Here is a 17,656-nt window from a genome sequence, read left to right as displayed (position 1 = left end):
GTACCATGGCCTCTTTGCTGGTGAATGGGACAAAAGGAACCTACAAAAGGTTGATAGTTGATGAGGCCCTCATGAACCATTTCGGCTCAATCGTCATGGCAAATCAGTTAACAGGCGCCAACGATGTCATCCTCATTGGAGATATTAACCAACTTCCGTTTATAGAGCGTGAAAACCTCTTTAAACTTAATTACACTCGTCCAAACCTGGTAACCAGCATCACCCAGGAGTTGTCTTGCACACACAGGAGCCCTATGGATGTGGCATACGCCTTAAGCATGGTCTATAATAACATTTATTCATCGAAGGAAATTGTGCGGTCCCTAAAGCTAATGAAGTATACAGGAGCGAGAATACCTAAAACCGATCTAAATACCCTGTATCTTGTCCACACACAAGAGGAGAAAGCAGCCCTCACTAATACAGGCTATGGATCGGGAACGGACTCTCGCGTCCTCACAATCCATAAAGCTAACGAGTCCTTCGGTGATCATCATACAGACCAAGTCCTGAAAGCTGGCAATCCATGACAGCGTTCCTCATGCAGTTGTAGCTATATCCCGGCACACTAACACCTGTGTCTATTACACTGACACTGATGGAGACGCTGTAGCAAGCTTCATAAAAAGAGCCACGGAGGTGTCAACCGAATGCATAAAAGACTACAACATAAAAATGGCTATAAAAGACAGGAACGATAAAGTCCTAAGCCACATAGCGGGTAGATTCGACACAGAACGATATCTTTTTAACACCCTAGAAACTCCACCCAGCTTAAGTGACCCCTCTCCACCAAGCCAATGTCACAACATCTAAAGGCAAAGGGTGGAGCAGCATAAAATCTAAGGAAATCGGAAAATGTCGGCTCTACTGGCCGCCACACTGACTGGGACCACACCGTTCAAAACATTAAATATTATTAGTAATTTTTAAAACATAAATATTTATTTATTATATGTATAAATTATAGTCTATCCTATTAAGTAATAAGTATATAATGTATAAATTATATATATTATATGTATATATATTATATATTATTATATGTATAAATTATAGTCTATCCTATTAAGTAATAAGTATATATATACACATACATATATATTATATAAAAAAAAATGTCCTTAAAATTTATAATATTAATTCAATTATCCTTGGTGCGAAAAATTTAAATAATAAAATAACAAAAAAAGGATATGGCCGAACAGTCCATAGACGGCCCCAATTTTATTTAAAAAAATAATATATATCATAAGCCCAAACAAATCAGTGGAAATATTGTTTCAACAAAAATGCATGTGTATTAGAATTATTATTGTTTGATTATAACTTATGTGATAATCTCTACAACGGCTTCAGGTTTTTCTAGCCACACTCTATGGTCCTTGTTTTTATCTGCTGGAAATCTTCTCTCATAACCGCACACTGTGCATTTCAGTGAAATAAATTTCAGTTTATTCTTAGTTTTAAGTTTTATTTCAGAAGACTTTTTATCGACCAGCATACATCTACATTTCTTACATATTTGCCTTTTTATATCTGGATGGCTAAAACACATACAAATCAATGTTAAACACTTTTAAACTAATTGATAAACAAAATTATAAAGCAAAAATAGTTTTAAAAAAGTGATTACATACATTTTTAGGACACTCTTCTTGGCTATATTTATGACTAAATTATCGTAGTACACCGACAATGCAGGATTCTTCTCGACTACTTCTTTGCTTAACTGGAAGAAAAATTATAATGAACAACAGCTGTATTATACACACAACTAACAACAAAAATAGAAAAATAGCTAAATGACTTACTTGATACAAGAAGTTAATTCTTTGAAAAGTATCATTACCCTGTACCTTTCTCATCTTTTATATCATCTAGATTGTAAGATTATTGTTTTTTTAATAGAAATTTAAAGCGTTTTTAAGTAGTTTTTTAAAAATATGAATAGAAAACTAAATAAAATTTCAAAATAAAAACACTGGCTCTTCTTCTTCTTCTTCTTTAATGGCAGTTTCGTGGATTGCCAATGTCAGAGTGTATTGACAGATAGACTTTGCTCTATTGTAGGTCTGGTGAAGCAACAAGGGTATGGTTAATTAAACACACCGGCAAAATGAGAGGAACATATTAAAATTGTCAATTTTTTTAAAATTGTTCACTGATTTTTATATATTTATTTATTTATTTACTAATTGATTATTAAGAAATAAATTTTATGTAAATTTAGGGCATAAAAACGTGAAAAATAGAAAAAATCAGCAAAAATCAAAAAATTAAGAAAATCTTTGAAATTTCAGTAGTAAGTTTTTAAGATAAATTCTCCATTTTTATTAAAGAAATGCCATGTGAAAAGCGTGTAATGCCTTCTATGGATCTCAAGAGGGCCTGGATACGCCATTCCATGCTTGCATTCTAATTGTCAATCATTTCCTGTGGGATATTCTCCTACTCCTCCAGTAGCGCCAACTCGAGCTCCTGGACACATTTTGGAGCTGGAGTTTTAACTCGTACCGTTCACCCATTGATGTGCCACACGTCTTCAATCGGATCCACATCTGTAGACCACGCTGGCCTCTTCAACTGGGCTACGCCAGCATCGTTTAGGTAATAATGCCCGATTTTCTTACTCTATGGACGCACATAAAATTGAAATTGCTACCTAAAACTGTGTAAAAGGAACACCATGCAGTTCCAGGATTTCGGTGCTATAGCCTTGTACTGTCAAAGTAGTCAATGATTTGTAGCCCGCATGGAGCTGATGATTATAGATGATGGATATATAATCATCAGCTCCATGCGGGCTCCAAATCATATGCAACTCCAAACCATTACATCATAGGCCACTGTTTCCGGTAAGTTTGATGACCTGTAGCTTTCCTTATGATTTATCCACATTCTTTATCGCCTGTCAATACAATGTACACAGAATTTGCTCCCATCACCGTACAGCACAAGATTTCACTCACTTGTCTAATTTTGATGTTCACGCGCAAATCTTAGCCTGGCTCTTCGGTGTCCTGTCTCAAGTTTTGGTGCCCTTGCTGGCACTTTTGAGTTTAATTTAACTTCTTTGAGTCTTCTTCTTACTGTACAATCACTTACACGTTCATCTTGGATCTGTTCCGACAGGTTTCGTGTCTACATAGCAGTTTGAGGTCGATTTCTTAAGTTTTGTTTCCTTACAAAATGGTCATCCTGAACCATTGTCACCCGATATCTGCCTTGTTCTCGTCTCCGAACGTAAGATCCAGACTCTCTGAAGCGTTGAAAGTTACGATGAACCACGGAAGCCGACACACCTAAGGCCTGACTGACCGGACGGTAGGTGTGACCTTTCTCTATCGTGGTTACAGCTCTAGCTGTCGCAGATGCTGGGAAATCACTAATTTTGTATCTAAGCAATGTGGTCTTCCAAAAACCAAACAATCAAATGAGCTGAGCATACCTTGCACCCCGCTAAAACGCCATTCTTATCAGGAACACTTACAACGTCAATAATCGAAAAACACTTATTAGGGCATAATTGCTATAAAAACCTGTCAACTTGCCAGTTTTGTTCAATATTTTATTTCTTGAATGAGCTTAGAAGCTATAAAAAAGACAGCCCGACCCACTTGAGTTCAAGTTTTGGCCCTTTTTACCTATGTTCCGCTAATTTTGCCAGTGTGTGTATATTAATACATATTTACAAGTTGATTAACCTAAAACAAAAACAAGTGTTAGTAAAGACATCACAATTTAATATTGTTAACATGTTTATATGTACACAAAATCTCAATAAAAGGGGTATTTACATAACTTAAAACCGATTTAAAATTGATAGGACGAGGGATGAAATTGGGAAGACAGTCATATAGGGATGATTGGTTTCTAGGACAGCAAAAGATGTGATCTAAGGCTGGCTCCTTCTTCTTCTTCTTTTAAAAATGGCCTCCCTTGAGGAATAGCCAGTATCAGTGTGGCGGGATAAAAAAATAACTTGGTCGCCATCGACGACAATCACTCTGCTCTGTATAACCTTTGTGAATGTACAAGTAAAAAGGAAAAGAAAGAACTATATTCAAAATAAAGAATTACAATAGATACAATTAAATCCACACAGTACCTGTAACAACACAACATAAATAATGTTAGTTTGTTAGTATTTATTAGTAAAGACTTAATTCTACAATTTAATATTATTTAAATTAATAAAATTACACAAAACATCTATAAATGGTGTATGAACAAGGGACAAAAGTGATTGGAAATTGGAGGGACGGGAGACATCAGAGGGAAGTGGATCATACAATGAGCAAATACGGTTAGGACAGCTGAAAAATATATGTTCAAGGGTGCCTTCATCAAGTCCACATTCACAGAGAGATGAATCTCTCACCCTAATTTTGTGAAGAAATATTGGAGTGCAGGAGTGACCCAGACGCAAACGACAAACAGTAGATGTAACAAATTTTTTGGCTTTTCTATATTTAAAGAACCATGGCTTAACTAAAACTTGATCCTGTAGAGAGTGGTAGAATTTACCCTTTAAATTCCCTGAAATTGACCAATCCTCATTCCACTTGCACACCAAATGCTGCATAGCCAGTGGTAATAGGTCATTACTATAAAGTTTAAATTGATCAAGAACTCCTGTATCAGTGGCTCGTTTTGCATATAGGTCCGCACTCTCATTACCTGGGATACCACTGTGACCTGGTATCCAAACAAGTTCAACAGTAATATTTTGGGAGATACACTTTAAGAGCATGTGCCTAATTTTAGAGATGTATGGAATTTTTAGTTTAGCACGAAACGGATTGGCAAGTATGGCTTGAAGACAACTACGGGAGTCAGAAAAAATAACTGAATTATTTAAATGGTGGGACTCAACAAATGATAAAGCCTCAAGTATAGCAATTGCCTCTCCAGTAAACACTGACGACTGAGAGGGCAATTTAAAATTTAAAACTACGTTTACCTTTGGAATCCAAACTGCTGAACCTACAGAGCCGTGCTGATTTAATTTTGAGGCATCTGTATAAATATGATACCAGTTGTTATACTTGGTTTTTATTAATTCCATAAAATCATGTTTAGCAGATTGTGAGCCTTTTACAATGCCAGTACTGAGGGTAACACTAGGAAACCTAACTAGAGCTTCATACGGAATTTCAAATATAGGGAGCATTTTAGATTGAAATACAGGGCAGGGCATATTATTAAATTTGAGGAAGCTTTTAACTAAACAAGGAGGGGTTTTATGGGACCAATAGGCTGAGGATTGGACTAATTGGGAAAGAGTATGCAAAATTGGAATAAGGGGGTGATCAGATATCTGCAGGGCTTTAAAAAGAAATCTGTCAGAGAGATACTGGCGTCGGAGGTACAAAGGGGGATCTGCTGCCTCTACTTGTAGGGCGTTTTTAGCTGTTGATTTCATTGCACCGAGAATTAAGCGGAGACACTTAGCCTGGATTTTATCTAATTCATTAAGAGCAGATTTATGGCATGGTTCAAGGACAATCGAACCATAATCCAAGTGACTCCGAACAAGAGCGTTATAAATAAGCTTTTGGGTGTAGGGGTGTGAACCCCACCAAACTCCAGAGAGGCAGCGAATTATATTTATATTTTTTTCACATTTTTTAATGACATGGTTAATGTGTTGAACACCTGTCATTTTAGAGTCAAGATAGACTCCCAAGAATTTTACTGAGTCTGAAACAGGGAAATTTTGATTATCTAGGGTTATTTGAATGTCAGGTATAGTCCTGCTTCTTGTAAAAACTACGACTTTACTTTTTGCAATAGAGATGCTCAAGCCATGATCATTTAACCACTCACGCAGGTAGTAAAGAGCAGAATTAAGACGAGCACAGACATCTGATAAGTCTCTGGAGGAGGCATAAATGGCTATGTCATCCGCATATCCAAGAAATCTACAAAATGAGATAACTGATAAGTATAATTTGAGGGTGTAGAAATTATAAAGACAAGGACTGAGGACATTTCCTTGCGGTAGGCCTTTCCACACTTGTCTGTAAATGGGCTGTGAGTTATTATGAGAAATTTGGATGATACGGCCTGAAATAGAGTTACAGATGTAGTTGACTGTCTTCTCAGGGATACTCAGCTCTAGCAATGTCTGCCTGAGTACTGGAAGAAGTACATTGTCATATGCGGATTCCACATCCAGAAACACCCCCACAAGAGTCTCCTGCTTGGAGAGGGCAACTCGAATGTCGGTTACCAGTGTACAAATACCATCCGTGGTACTAAAACCTTTACGAAATCCGAATTGACATCTCGGCAAGATGCCTCTGCTTTCCAAAAACCACTCAAGCCTATTTTTAATAAGATGCTCCAATATCTTAGATAGGGTGCAAGAAAGGGCGATGGGACGATAGCTGGAAGGGATACTCTCCGGTTTACCTGGCTTTATAACGGGGATAATTATCTGACACTTCCACTGGTCAGGAGGATGTCCAGAATCATAAATACAGTTTAAAAAATCTAAAATAATTTTTTGGGTCCTGGTGTTGCACTCTGTAATAAATGAGTATGGGATATTATCGGCTCCAGGAGTTGAGTCAGTCAGAGAGCCAAGGACGAGTTTGAACTCCTCCAAAGTAAAAGGAGCATCTAATTCATTATTGGAGGAAGAAGGGGGCAGGGAGAGATTTGGCAATTCTTCAAGGCAAGGCACCCAAGGGGGAGCAATCTTTTGGGAAAAGTCATGGATCCAAGGAGATGGGTCATTTGAAAGTGAATTTAAATTAGGGGAAAAAGAGCCACGGAATCTTTTAAGATTATTCCATACCATAGATGGTAGAGAAAGAGGGGCCAAACTTTCACAGAATCTATGCCATCCGAGACGCTTCTTGTGAGAAAGCATTCTTTTAGTTTCAGCTGCTATTCTCTTACAGTTGTTATAATTCTCAAGAGACATATCAGCAGAGAAAATCCTCTCTGCCTCCTTACGTTTTTTGCATGCCAAAGTGCATTCTGAATCCCACCAAGGGGGAGAGGAGACGCGATCTGCTTGATTTGAAGCTCGAGAAGGGATGGTGGCATATCCACTGTCAAGAAGTGCTTGAATCAAAAGAGGGTAAATAGCAAAAACATTTTGATTATTGACAGGTTCAAGAGATAAAATTTTTCCCTCAGCCAGCGATGTAAACTGAGGCCAATCAGCTTCTGAAGTTTTAAATTTAAATCTGGGTGGATTCTTTATAATACTTGGAACTGTAGAGAACTGTAAATTGAGAAGGATGGGGAAATGGTCACTGCCGTATGAGTTAGGAAGAATGGACCAGGTTATTTGGGAAGAAAGGGAGGGAGAGCAGATGGATAGATCTACAGCGGATCTTGGATTTTGAGGTGGAATAACTCTTCGGGTTGGAGACCCATCATTTAATATAATTAAATTTAAATTGTCTATAGCGTCCAGGAAAGCATTGGAAAGTGGATCTGAATAATAAGAGCCCCATGAGGTATTTTGTAAATTAAAATCCCCTAAAAGGATCATAGGAGGAGGGATTAGGTTAAGGATGGAAAGAAGAGAGAGGATCGTAGGGTTAGGATCAGGTATGTATATAGAGAGAAAAGAAATGTTAAGAATTCTGACAGCCACTATGTTAAAATCATTGTGATGTGGAAGTGTAATAAAATTATAAATTACAGAACTAGAAACTAAAATTGCTGCACCAGCTCTACCGTCACTTCTGTCATCCCTGAGGCAAGAGAAGCCAGGCACCCTGAAATGAGAACCGGGCCTCAGCCAAGACTCCTGGATGGCAAAAATAAGGGGTTTAAATTTATTTGTTAAATGTATAATATCATTAAATTTATTACGTATGCTACGTGAGTTCCATTGAATTAGGATCCTCTGATCCATTATTATTTAGTGTATTAAGATTTGTTATAGATACAAGCTTAGTCAAGTTGTCTCTCAGTGTATTGGATATACCCATTCCAGTGTCACTAAAGCGGGACACAAGATTTACTAACAGGGTGGAGAGGAGTTCAGAGAAATTATCATTCATAGAAAGGGAGTTATCAGGATAAGCAGATCCATTGGGAGTTTCGGAAATAGGATTTCGGATAATAGACTGATGGGCTAGTCGGTCGTAACCGGGTTGAGGAGAGGGAATAACGCGTCGAGGGGTGAAAACAGTTTTTCTGTAAGAGACAGTAGAATGGGTGGATGGAGAAGGAGTGGATAGATGGGGCCGTGAGGTTGTGTTAATAGGTGTAGCTGCAACATCATTAAAAGCTCTACGCACGTTTGGAAATCTTGCAGATGCCTCTGCATAAGAAATATTTTCTTGAGACATAATAACCTTAATTTCCTTTTGTCGTACAAATTCAGGGCATTTTTGGTTGTTAGCCGTGTGGGGACCAGAACAGAAAAGACATGAAACTGCTTGGGTTGTGCAAGTGTCACCTTCATGTGGTTGAGAGCACTTATAACATCTAGGGTTCGATCTACAGATTGTTTTCACATGGCCGAACCTACAGCAGCGGTTACATTGTATGGTGGGAAGCTTGTATATTTCTACAGGAAGGGAGGTGTAAAATAAATAAATGTGTGGTGGGAGTTTCTGACCGTTGAAAGTTAGAACAACAGTTTGAGTGGGGATCCAATTTGTTCCACTGTTGGGATCTACAGTTTTTCTACACATCCGACGTGCCTTTATCACATCACCATAACCTGAGGGTGCAATACAACTATTAACAAGTTCCTCCATAGTAATATCTATTGCAACATTTCTTACAATACCCATCCGCGATACATTAAATGACGGGATGGACATTGTATAACCTGCTTCAGTTAGAATTTGGGAATCTAAAAATGAGTTGGCGTCATCTGCATTTTTTAATTCTACTGAGACACGATTCCTGCCTACACGTTTTACTCCTCCGAGAGAAACGGTCGTAAAATTGTTTTGGTATAGGTAGCGGCCAAACTCCATAGGGCGGATCTGACTATTATTGGAAGTATCGGTTTTTGAAACGTGTACTATGTAAGGGGTGGAATCGGACGGCGAATATTTGCGCTTATTAAAAAAATCTGGTCGCATAAATAACATCGTATCATTTTGTGAGGAAGCTGGATTATTAAGGGTTGGTGATGAGTGTCTAGGACGCTTATTTGGGATTTCGTCTAAGTCTACTCTGCTCAAACCATTAGGAGGAGTAACACAAACATCTATTGGACTACCGCCGCCAGGGTCCGGCGGGTCGTTAGCCATTGTAAACTAAATAACTACGTTACTTACGTGCAAACAAACAACCACAAACACGGACGGCACAATAACGGACACAACAATGAAGATTTAATCACTGAGAAAAGGGAGAATCCTTGCAAAAAACTAAAAAAAGTTGCCCGATACTTGTACCAAGCACGCAAGCCGAAGCCTAGAATGATTTTCTTCTTCTTCTTCTTCTTCTTTTGGCGTAAGCCTCCCCATTTAGGAGTTGCCAGCGTCAGAGTTGAGGCGAAAAATGTGAACAGTTATAACTTATAACGTAAACTGATTGCCATGCAGCGGGCACGGCCGCACGGGTGATGACTTCATGCGACCATGCAAATACAAGATAAGATAATGAAACAGAAAAAACCAGAACAAGCAAATAAGTACAGCAAAATATTGTTTCTTAGCCTTTAAAGATACACAGAGTACATAAACATAAATACAATCTACTCATATTAAATATAAAAGGAAGAGAATTCATATTACAACTAGAGCCTAATGTGATTATGAGCAATGAACGAGCATAAGATGTCTATAAATGGAGAATATACTAACGATAAAATAGATTTAAGATTAGTGGGACGAGGAATATTAGGAGGAAGGTAATCGTACAATGAAAGGTTGTTTTCGCAAGCAAAAAATATATGGTCTGGAGAGCCTTCATCCTCAGGTACCAGCTATCCCTCACCCTTATTTTAGCTAGAAATACCGGGTTACACGAGTGACCCAGACGTAGCCGACAGATAGTAGAGCAAACAGGCTTATTAGCTTTCAAATATTTAAAAAACCACGGTCGACTAGGTACTGAATCCTGAATTTCAGCGTAAAAACGTCCTTTATCCCTACTCGACTCAGTCCAAATGGAATTCCACTCCAGAGTCAAATGCGACTTGGCCAGAGGAAGAAGATGACAAAAAATTTTGAAATTACTTAAACCACCAGACTTTGCAGCTTCTTTGGCATAAAGATCCACACATTCATTTCCTATAATCCCGCTATGACCAGGAATCCAAGCAAGTACAACCTGTATGTTGCTACAATAGCATTTAAATAGTAACTGCCTAATTTTAAAAATTAAAGGGAATTTAAATTTACTTCTAAAGGGGTTTGACAAAATCGCTTCCAGGGAACTTTTACAATCGGACAAAATAATTGCCTTATTTAGATTGTGCGATTCCACAAAGGAAATCGCTTCAAAAATCGCTAGAGATTCTGCATTAAAAACCGAAGAAAATGAAGGCAATTTATTATTAAGGACAACATTAAATTTTGGAATCCAAACGGCACTACCTACACAAGAAGTATCGGATAATTTGGAGGCGTCCGTAAAAATCAACGTCCAATCTTTAAATTTATCACTTAATACAGCATTAAATTGATTATTAGAAACAGGGGAACCTTTCACTATGGGTAAATTTAAAATAATATTGGGAGAAAATACAAGGGAGGAAAAAGCAGCTTCAAATAGCGGATTAATTGAAAATTGGGCCACAGGACATGGAAGAGAAACTATCTTTTGATAGCTCTTCACAACACAAGGTAAATTCTTATGTGTCCAATAACTGCTGGTTGAAAATTGTGAAAGAGAAAACAGCTTATTAATAAGAGGATGACGAGACCACTGGTAGACCTTAAATATAAACCTGTCCGACAAATATTGTCGGCGTAGGGACAAAGGAGGCTCCGCACATTCCACTTGAAGCGCATTAATAGGGGAAGACTTCATTGCACCTATGACTATCCGTAAACATTTTGCCTGCAGTTTATCACACATTTTTAAACTAGATTTGCTACATGGCTCCAATAAAAAGGACGCATAATCCAAGTGGCTACGAATTAAAGCATTGTACATTAACCTTTGGACGTATGGGTGAGAACCCCACCAAACTCCTGATAATGATCGAAGGATATTTAAATTTCTTTCCGCCTTTTTTAAACAATTATTAATATGACTTGTACCAGACAATTTCGAATCCAAATGAAGGCCTAAATATTTAACAGAATCCCTAACTGGAAAAACTTGGTTACTGTAAACTACAGAAATGTCTGGGATATACCTACTTAGCTTAGAATGATTTTTCAAGGCTGGCTCTTCTTTCTTCTAATGGTTGCTAATACTGTCACTGTCAATGTCATTTTTTTTTCGCTGGTGCAAACTGCAAACTACAAACTTTGTATCAAAAAGTTACAACTGACGTCCCGCTAGGGATTAGTGTTCGTAAAAATAGCATTAGCAATATTATTTAATTGTTAAATGCCTATTAGCAATTTTTTTTTTATTTTTAATTAGCAATTTAAATTAATCGTACTTGCTAAAAAATACGATTGCAATTATTATTGTGCGCAGCAACAGTCTGCGATCATGATAAAAAACACGTCCACGCTGTTTCGCACCGCGGTGCTTACTGTTAATGAATTGCTATTTTTCACTCGATGCGAAATAATACACGACGCGAGCGGTGCGATGCGAACCGATAATTCACGATGCCGCGTTTTTAGCAAATAGCAAAGCAATAATACTTAGCATACTGTGACATCAAAATTAGCATGTTAATGAAATTAATAGAAAATAGCATTAATTCCCATTACTACTAGGGATGGGCGTTGAATGAACGAACCGTTTTATTAAACTGTTTATTATATGTCATGAACGGGTAAACCAGTTTAGCGTCTACTGATAAACTGGTTAATACATGAGCGGTTACCATACCGGAACGGTGTGTGTGACAGAGACCGTTCGTCGCGCCGCGACGACGCGATCGACGGATGGGTGGTGATATTTTAAATTAATTAAGTAAATGTAAAATTTCAGTAATAAATCTGCCTGCCTGCCAGTCCTGCCTGGACAAAAGTATGTACTATGTAGGGAAGTGCATTTCCACCGCTCACAGATTAAACCGTCTCGTCGTTCGTTGTCATCAGTCGTCGCGTCCAAGTGCAAAACGACAACATGTTTGTCAAAACAGTTAATGCTGAAAGTCGTTTAGTCAAAAAACTACTTTGTTTGTCATAGTTTACTATTTAGTTCAGTGTTCGTCGAAGACGAAAACTAGTTGAAAAAAAATGTGTTTTGTCATTGACTAGTTTACGATGAACGATAAACGATCTCGTTTCCTTGATCAAAAATGCGTCGACGACCCACCAGTACCACACTATTTTCGACTAGTTTACGATGAACGATAAACAGTCTCGTTTCGTTGATCGAAAAAAGCGTCGACGAGTTCGACGACCCACCACTACGTCCCGCCGCCCGCGGATCCGTACTCCGTAGTTAAAAAAATTGTAATGTCATTTTGACATATTGACTATTCTGTGATATTGACGAAATAAAAAAAAAACAAATCGTCAAAAGACAAAAGTTTTTCTTGTAAAATTTAATTAGATAAAAATTTAAGTTTCTTGTTACGAATTATTGCTTTGATTTGATATAATTTCGATTCGACGTTTTTGTTAAAAACACTGGAACCAAAATACACACATTTTGTACCGCCTCAAGTTTAATCACAAACCTAGACACTTATGATAAGTTTCGCCGGAATAGATTACAATGTTGAATAAAAATAGAAGTGTTTTCTCTAGACTCAAAGTAAAAAATCAGTGCCTCTATAAATACTTTTCATCGAGTAGCAGTACAGGAGAAATAGATGTACCATTCACAAATGGGTAAGTTAAAATAATTTTAGAGGTTATCTGAGGTGAGGCCAAGGTACAATTAGTTTAAGTAACCGTTTTTCTTTTAGTTCAACATTAAAACTCTCGACCGGACGGTACGCAAGATTTGCTGATGGAGCCTGTGTCGCGACACTTGGGAATACCAGTATTCTTTCTACTGTTGTGTCTAAAACAAAATCAGCATCAAGCTCATTCCTCCCCTTAGTAGTCGACTACAGACAGAAAGCTGCAGCCGCTGGTAGAATACCGACAAATTATTTACGAAAAGAACTAGGTATGTTCATTATAATTGTTCCCCTGTAAATATGTAATGACTAATGGCGGCACTTCACATGGCTATTTGATGTATTCGCCAAACGATCACCATGTGTAGGGGCATTTTCAAAAAAACGTGTACCCTTGCAAAAATATGTCTATATTTTTTAAGGTCATTTATTTACCTTTATTTGAATGTCATATACAAGGAAAAATATTGAACTAATGGAATAAGTTAAAAATAACGCTGAAAACGTTATATTATTCTGATATTATTGAAACAAAATCGAATTTTCGACGAAAACAGATTCCGTTGTGCGACTAAATGTAAAATATAATTTAATACAAAAAAATACAGCAATAAATGGATTTCTTCGTTTATTTAATCTAGTGAAATGCATATTTAATTGTTTATTAAAAAAAATATAGATAATTGCAAGGATCAACAAGAGTAGCAATTATTTTTTATCCATAGTGTGACTATGTGACCTACCCACTAGGTTATTTTTCATTTTTTTACATAAGTAAGTAATATTTAACATATTTAAAGAAGTTTTTATAACACAAAAACCTTTTATTTAAACATTTTTGTTGTTGCACTACTTATAAAAGTAAAAAATTCTTTGATTTCATAGATTTAACTTCAATAATTAGAGGGACGAACATCTCATAATCATAAAGATGTGTTCACATGTCTATGAATTCCTAAGTTATTAATGACATCGGATTATATGCACGATCAACGTGCCGAAATATCCATGCAAATATGCACGAAAAATGGTCGAAATATACACAAAATATGCACAAGCAAAAGTCACTTAATATTAAAATTTATTATTTTTTTTAAGACTTTTCCGGTAGTGACATTAATAAAAGCGCCAATTTTTATAATTTCATAAAATCCAGGATTTTTAATTTCTTGAAATAAAGACTTTTTATTTATTTATTATACGCCAATAATAATTTTCTACCAAAATTTTCCGATTGCAATCTTAATGCCCACGGAAGTTAAACTACCGAAATATGCACTATCAACGAAAAATTGCCAAAATATGCTCTATCGCCTAAAAAGTGACATTATATGCATTTGCATATGCAAGTATGCAAATGCATATAATCTGATGTCTAGTTATTATAAATCGGCAAATATCAATGACACAAAATGATTTTCAGCTTTACTGATAGAAAAGTAGTGGAAATAAAATCAAAATTATTTAAAAAAATAAAACTTTTAGGTACTTAAATTTTAAATAGTAAGTATATTTGTTATTGTTAAGGAAAGGCGACGCCTTGATAATTTGGTTGTAGCAATATCGATTTTTCTCAGCAATGACTAAAGCTAAGAAATTAAAGTTCATTGTCAGTATTCATCATGTCTTTGTCTTTGATTTACCCATAGCATAACACGATTGGTCAACTTTTATAACACAGAATAATCAATCAAAAAGACCTGTGTAAAAAAAGGGATTCCTATTTTTCCAACAGAGGAGAGTGATTTAAGCTTCCAAAATTTATGCTTACATGGATTAGTTCAAGCATACACTTTAATTTGACCATAGCTTATATGAAATGTATTTATGGTTTTTAAATTACGCGACAAAAACTATTTTGTCGCTTACGCCCTTTCCATTTTTTGCTGTTCCATTGCTTGTTTTCTGTGAGAGGCCGGGCCGGCCTTTCATAGAAAACTAGCAATCTAAAACATATCCAAAACGGTTTTTTACTTTAACGCGGCGTCACCTTAACACATAAGTAATAAAAAATATATTAATTGTAAGTTAATCGTACCAGTTTAAAAATCTCCAATTTTCTTAATAAAATCTGTGAATAAAAAAATAATTTATTTAAAATGTGAACTAAGCCTTATGCTTTCCGCCTGTTGTGACTTGTCCGTTCCATTATATGTGACCATACGAAAAGACACAAATCAGAAGTCACGTAATATTACTTTCTTTTACTTTTAAAGTGTTTGTAAATAACCGATAATAGTTATCACAATTTCATTTTTTATACTAAATACTAAGCTAATTTTGCAACGTGTCAACAGTAAAAACCGTTGGAGAAAGTATAATAATGCTTACAAAATATGGTCACTTATCTGAACAAATAAACCATTCCTGAAGAACCGTCCAACCTGCGTCCGCGTCTTGTAGGAGATTTTTAACTACTAAATTCAAATTGGAGTTTCTCGATGTACAATGAAATATAGTGCTATCATTTAGTGCTGAAAATATTTTTGTAGTATGTTTATAAAACTAAAAAAAAACGGTCACTAAACCGAACATTCCGGCCGGGTTGTTTTTTCATGATTATAATTTTAATTAATTTGTAGTTAAATTATGTTAGATTTTTCAATAACAAGACATTCAATGGATACATTAAGTATTTAGGAATCTAACATATGTTTTTTAAGTAACTTACTTTAAGAAAAAAAATAGTTATTAAAGATTTTGTTACAACTTCTGGGAAGGGGACAGGTGAATTTAATAGTTTTCGGTACTTAAAAACCCTTATAAATCTCATACTAAATAAAATTTTATACAAACGTGAATGTATTTTGATAAAAGAAAACTTGTTTTTTCTCCTACATTAAAATTACAAAATGTTAGTATGTAATTTTTTACAAATAATCTGTAGCGAAGTCAAGGGACAAGGTAAAAACCAGGGGTACACATTTTTTTGAAAATGCCCGTAGACGGTATGTTTGACAAAGTATTGGCCTTATTGCCTATTTGACAAATATGACCAATACCAAATACACATATCTGTACCTTTGTTGGTTTTTGACGCACATCAAAAGAGTAAAATAGGCAATTAAACATAATCAAGTAAAAGTTTGGTATTTGACATCCATGTGTGGAAGGCCGTATTTGCCTTTATTTGCTCGTTTGTGTATACGTCAATAATTTTGCCAAATGCAACAAATAGCCATGTGAAGTGCCACCATAACATTTAAGTAAAATAAAACTTTAAACATTGTCACTTATTTTCAGGGCCAACTGAACGAGAAATATTAACATCACGCCTCATAGATCGATCATTACGACCCCTATTCCCTCATGGATATAATTTTGATACTCAAATAGTTTGTAACATGTTAGCAGTAGATAGCACAAACCCCCCAGAGACTATTGCAATCAATGCAGCAAGTGCAGCCCTGGCTGTGTCTGATGTACCATGGAATGGACCAGTGGGTGCTGTCAGGTATACCTACATTCACAACCTTATTAATTTAGAGCAGTGGTCCCCAACCTTTTTTTTCACACGGGCCACAAACATGTTTTGATCTTGGTGTCGCGGGCCGCAACATACATTTTTTAGGGATAAAAAATAATATTCTTCAAAATTATCGATTTAAAAGTGGAAAGAAATTTACGACTTTACATTATTTTGCCGCACACTGGTCCCAAAGTAAAATAAATGGGACATTAAGAATTTTCGGATCGAAGGTCAACGGATGAGGCTGATTTTTTTTGTAGACAACTGATGCAATTACAAGTCACTTTTATAGATGTCGTTTTTTCAAATATGCCGTATCTACAGAGATAAAAAATAATTAATTATTTTTTGTAAAAAAAAATAAAGTGCCTGTAGCTCTAAAAGGCGCAAAAATCGCAGTTGAGTGTCTATGACAAAAATGTACGACAAGAGTCCCTCTATAACCTGTGCTATGATTTATTTTGAATACGTTTGAATCTTGGAATAAAATGACAAAATTGTGATTTCGTCCATACAAAAAATAATTAATTATTTTTTATCTCTGTAGATACGGCATATTTGAAAAAAACGACATCTATAAAAGTGACTTGTAATTGCATCAGCTGTCTACAAAAAAAAAAGCAGCCTGATCCGTTGACCTTCGATCCGAAAATTCTTAATGTCCCATTTATTTTACTTTGGGACCAGTGTGTGCCGGTGTGCGTGAATTTCAAAGTGGTTTAACATCACGCGGGCCATAGATAAGGTTCCGGCGGCCCGCAGGTTGGGGATAGCTGATTAAGAGGGTCCCTAGTCTGGTTATACAGCACATAGAAATTGTACATTGGTTTTTGAACATGTAATTATTTATGTAACTCCTACTTTACATACTTGGGTAAATGTGCTATGACTAGCTATAAAAATTTATGATGTGTGTGTGTTGATAGTACTTAAGCACATAACATATTCACTATAAATAATATTATTTAATTTTTTATTACAAAATCTTTTCACAAGTCTCATTTTTTGTCTTTAAAAGTGAAAAAGTCACTTGATTTTCTAGAATTATTATCCAAATAAAATGCTAGGCAATACCCAGGATCATAAATATCCAGAAATCTGCCTAAATTTAAAAAGTGATAATCATAATGTAAACACTAGAAATAAGAACAAGTTAGCAATACCAATGTTCAGACTAGCCAAAGTAAGCAAATCCTTTAAAGGCCAATGTATACGCCTATACAATAAAATCCCAGAAAATGTTCAAAATCTACCTTTAAAAATAA

General features: G+C 36.0%; 2 protein-coding genes across 3 annotated transcripts in view; one reads left to right on the top strand and one right to left on the bottom strand.

Annotated features, from left to right (window-relative positions):
• Window positions 1–1,301: 1,301 nt before the first annotated feature.
• On the bottom strand, window positions 1,302–1,936 carry LOC121726199 (ribonuclease P protein subunit rpr2-like). Its single transcript, XM_042113437.1, has 3 exons — window positions 1,815–1,936; window positions 1,641–1,732; window positions 1,302–1,547 (listed from the first exon to the last, which is right to left on the bottom strand). The coding sequence occupies exons 1-3, from the start codon at window positions 1,866–1,868 to the stop codon at window positions 1,331–1,333; spliced, it is 363 nt and encodes a 120-aa protein (XP_041969371.1). The 5' UTR covers window positions 1,869–1,936; the 3' UTR covers window positions 1,302–1,330.
• Window positions 1,937–12,609: 10,673 nt separating this feature from the next.
• Window positions 12,610–17,656, top strand: part of LOC121725870 (polyribonucleotide nucleotidyltransferase 1, mitochondrial) — a 25,011-nt gene continuing 19,964 nt past the window's right edge. For both annotated transcript variants that reach the window (XM_042113016.1, XM_042113015.1), the window contains exons 1-3: window positions 12,610–12,908; window positions 12,986–13,191; window positions 16,166–16,376. In XM_042113016.1, the coding sequence (XP_041968950.1) occupies window positions 12,793–12,908; window positions 12,986–13,191; window positions 16,166–16,376 (533 nt within the window). In that variant the 5' untranslated portion in view covers window positions 12,610–12,792. The remainder of the gene's footprint in view (window positions 12,909–12,985; window positions 13,192–16,165; window positions 16,377–17,656) is intronic.

The sequence above is a fragment of the Aricia agestis genome, chromosome 4 (assembly GCF_905147365.1).
Source record: "Aricia agestis chromosome 4, ilAriAges1.1, whole genome shotgun sequence".
NCBI lineage: Eukaryota > Metazoa > Arthropoda > Insecta > Lepidoptera > Lycaenidae > Aricia > Aricia agestis.
The sequence above is the reverse complement of the archived record's forward strand: the minus strand, read 5'-3'. Positions and strand labels throughout refer to the sequence as shown.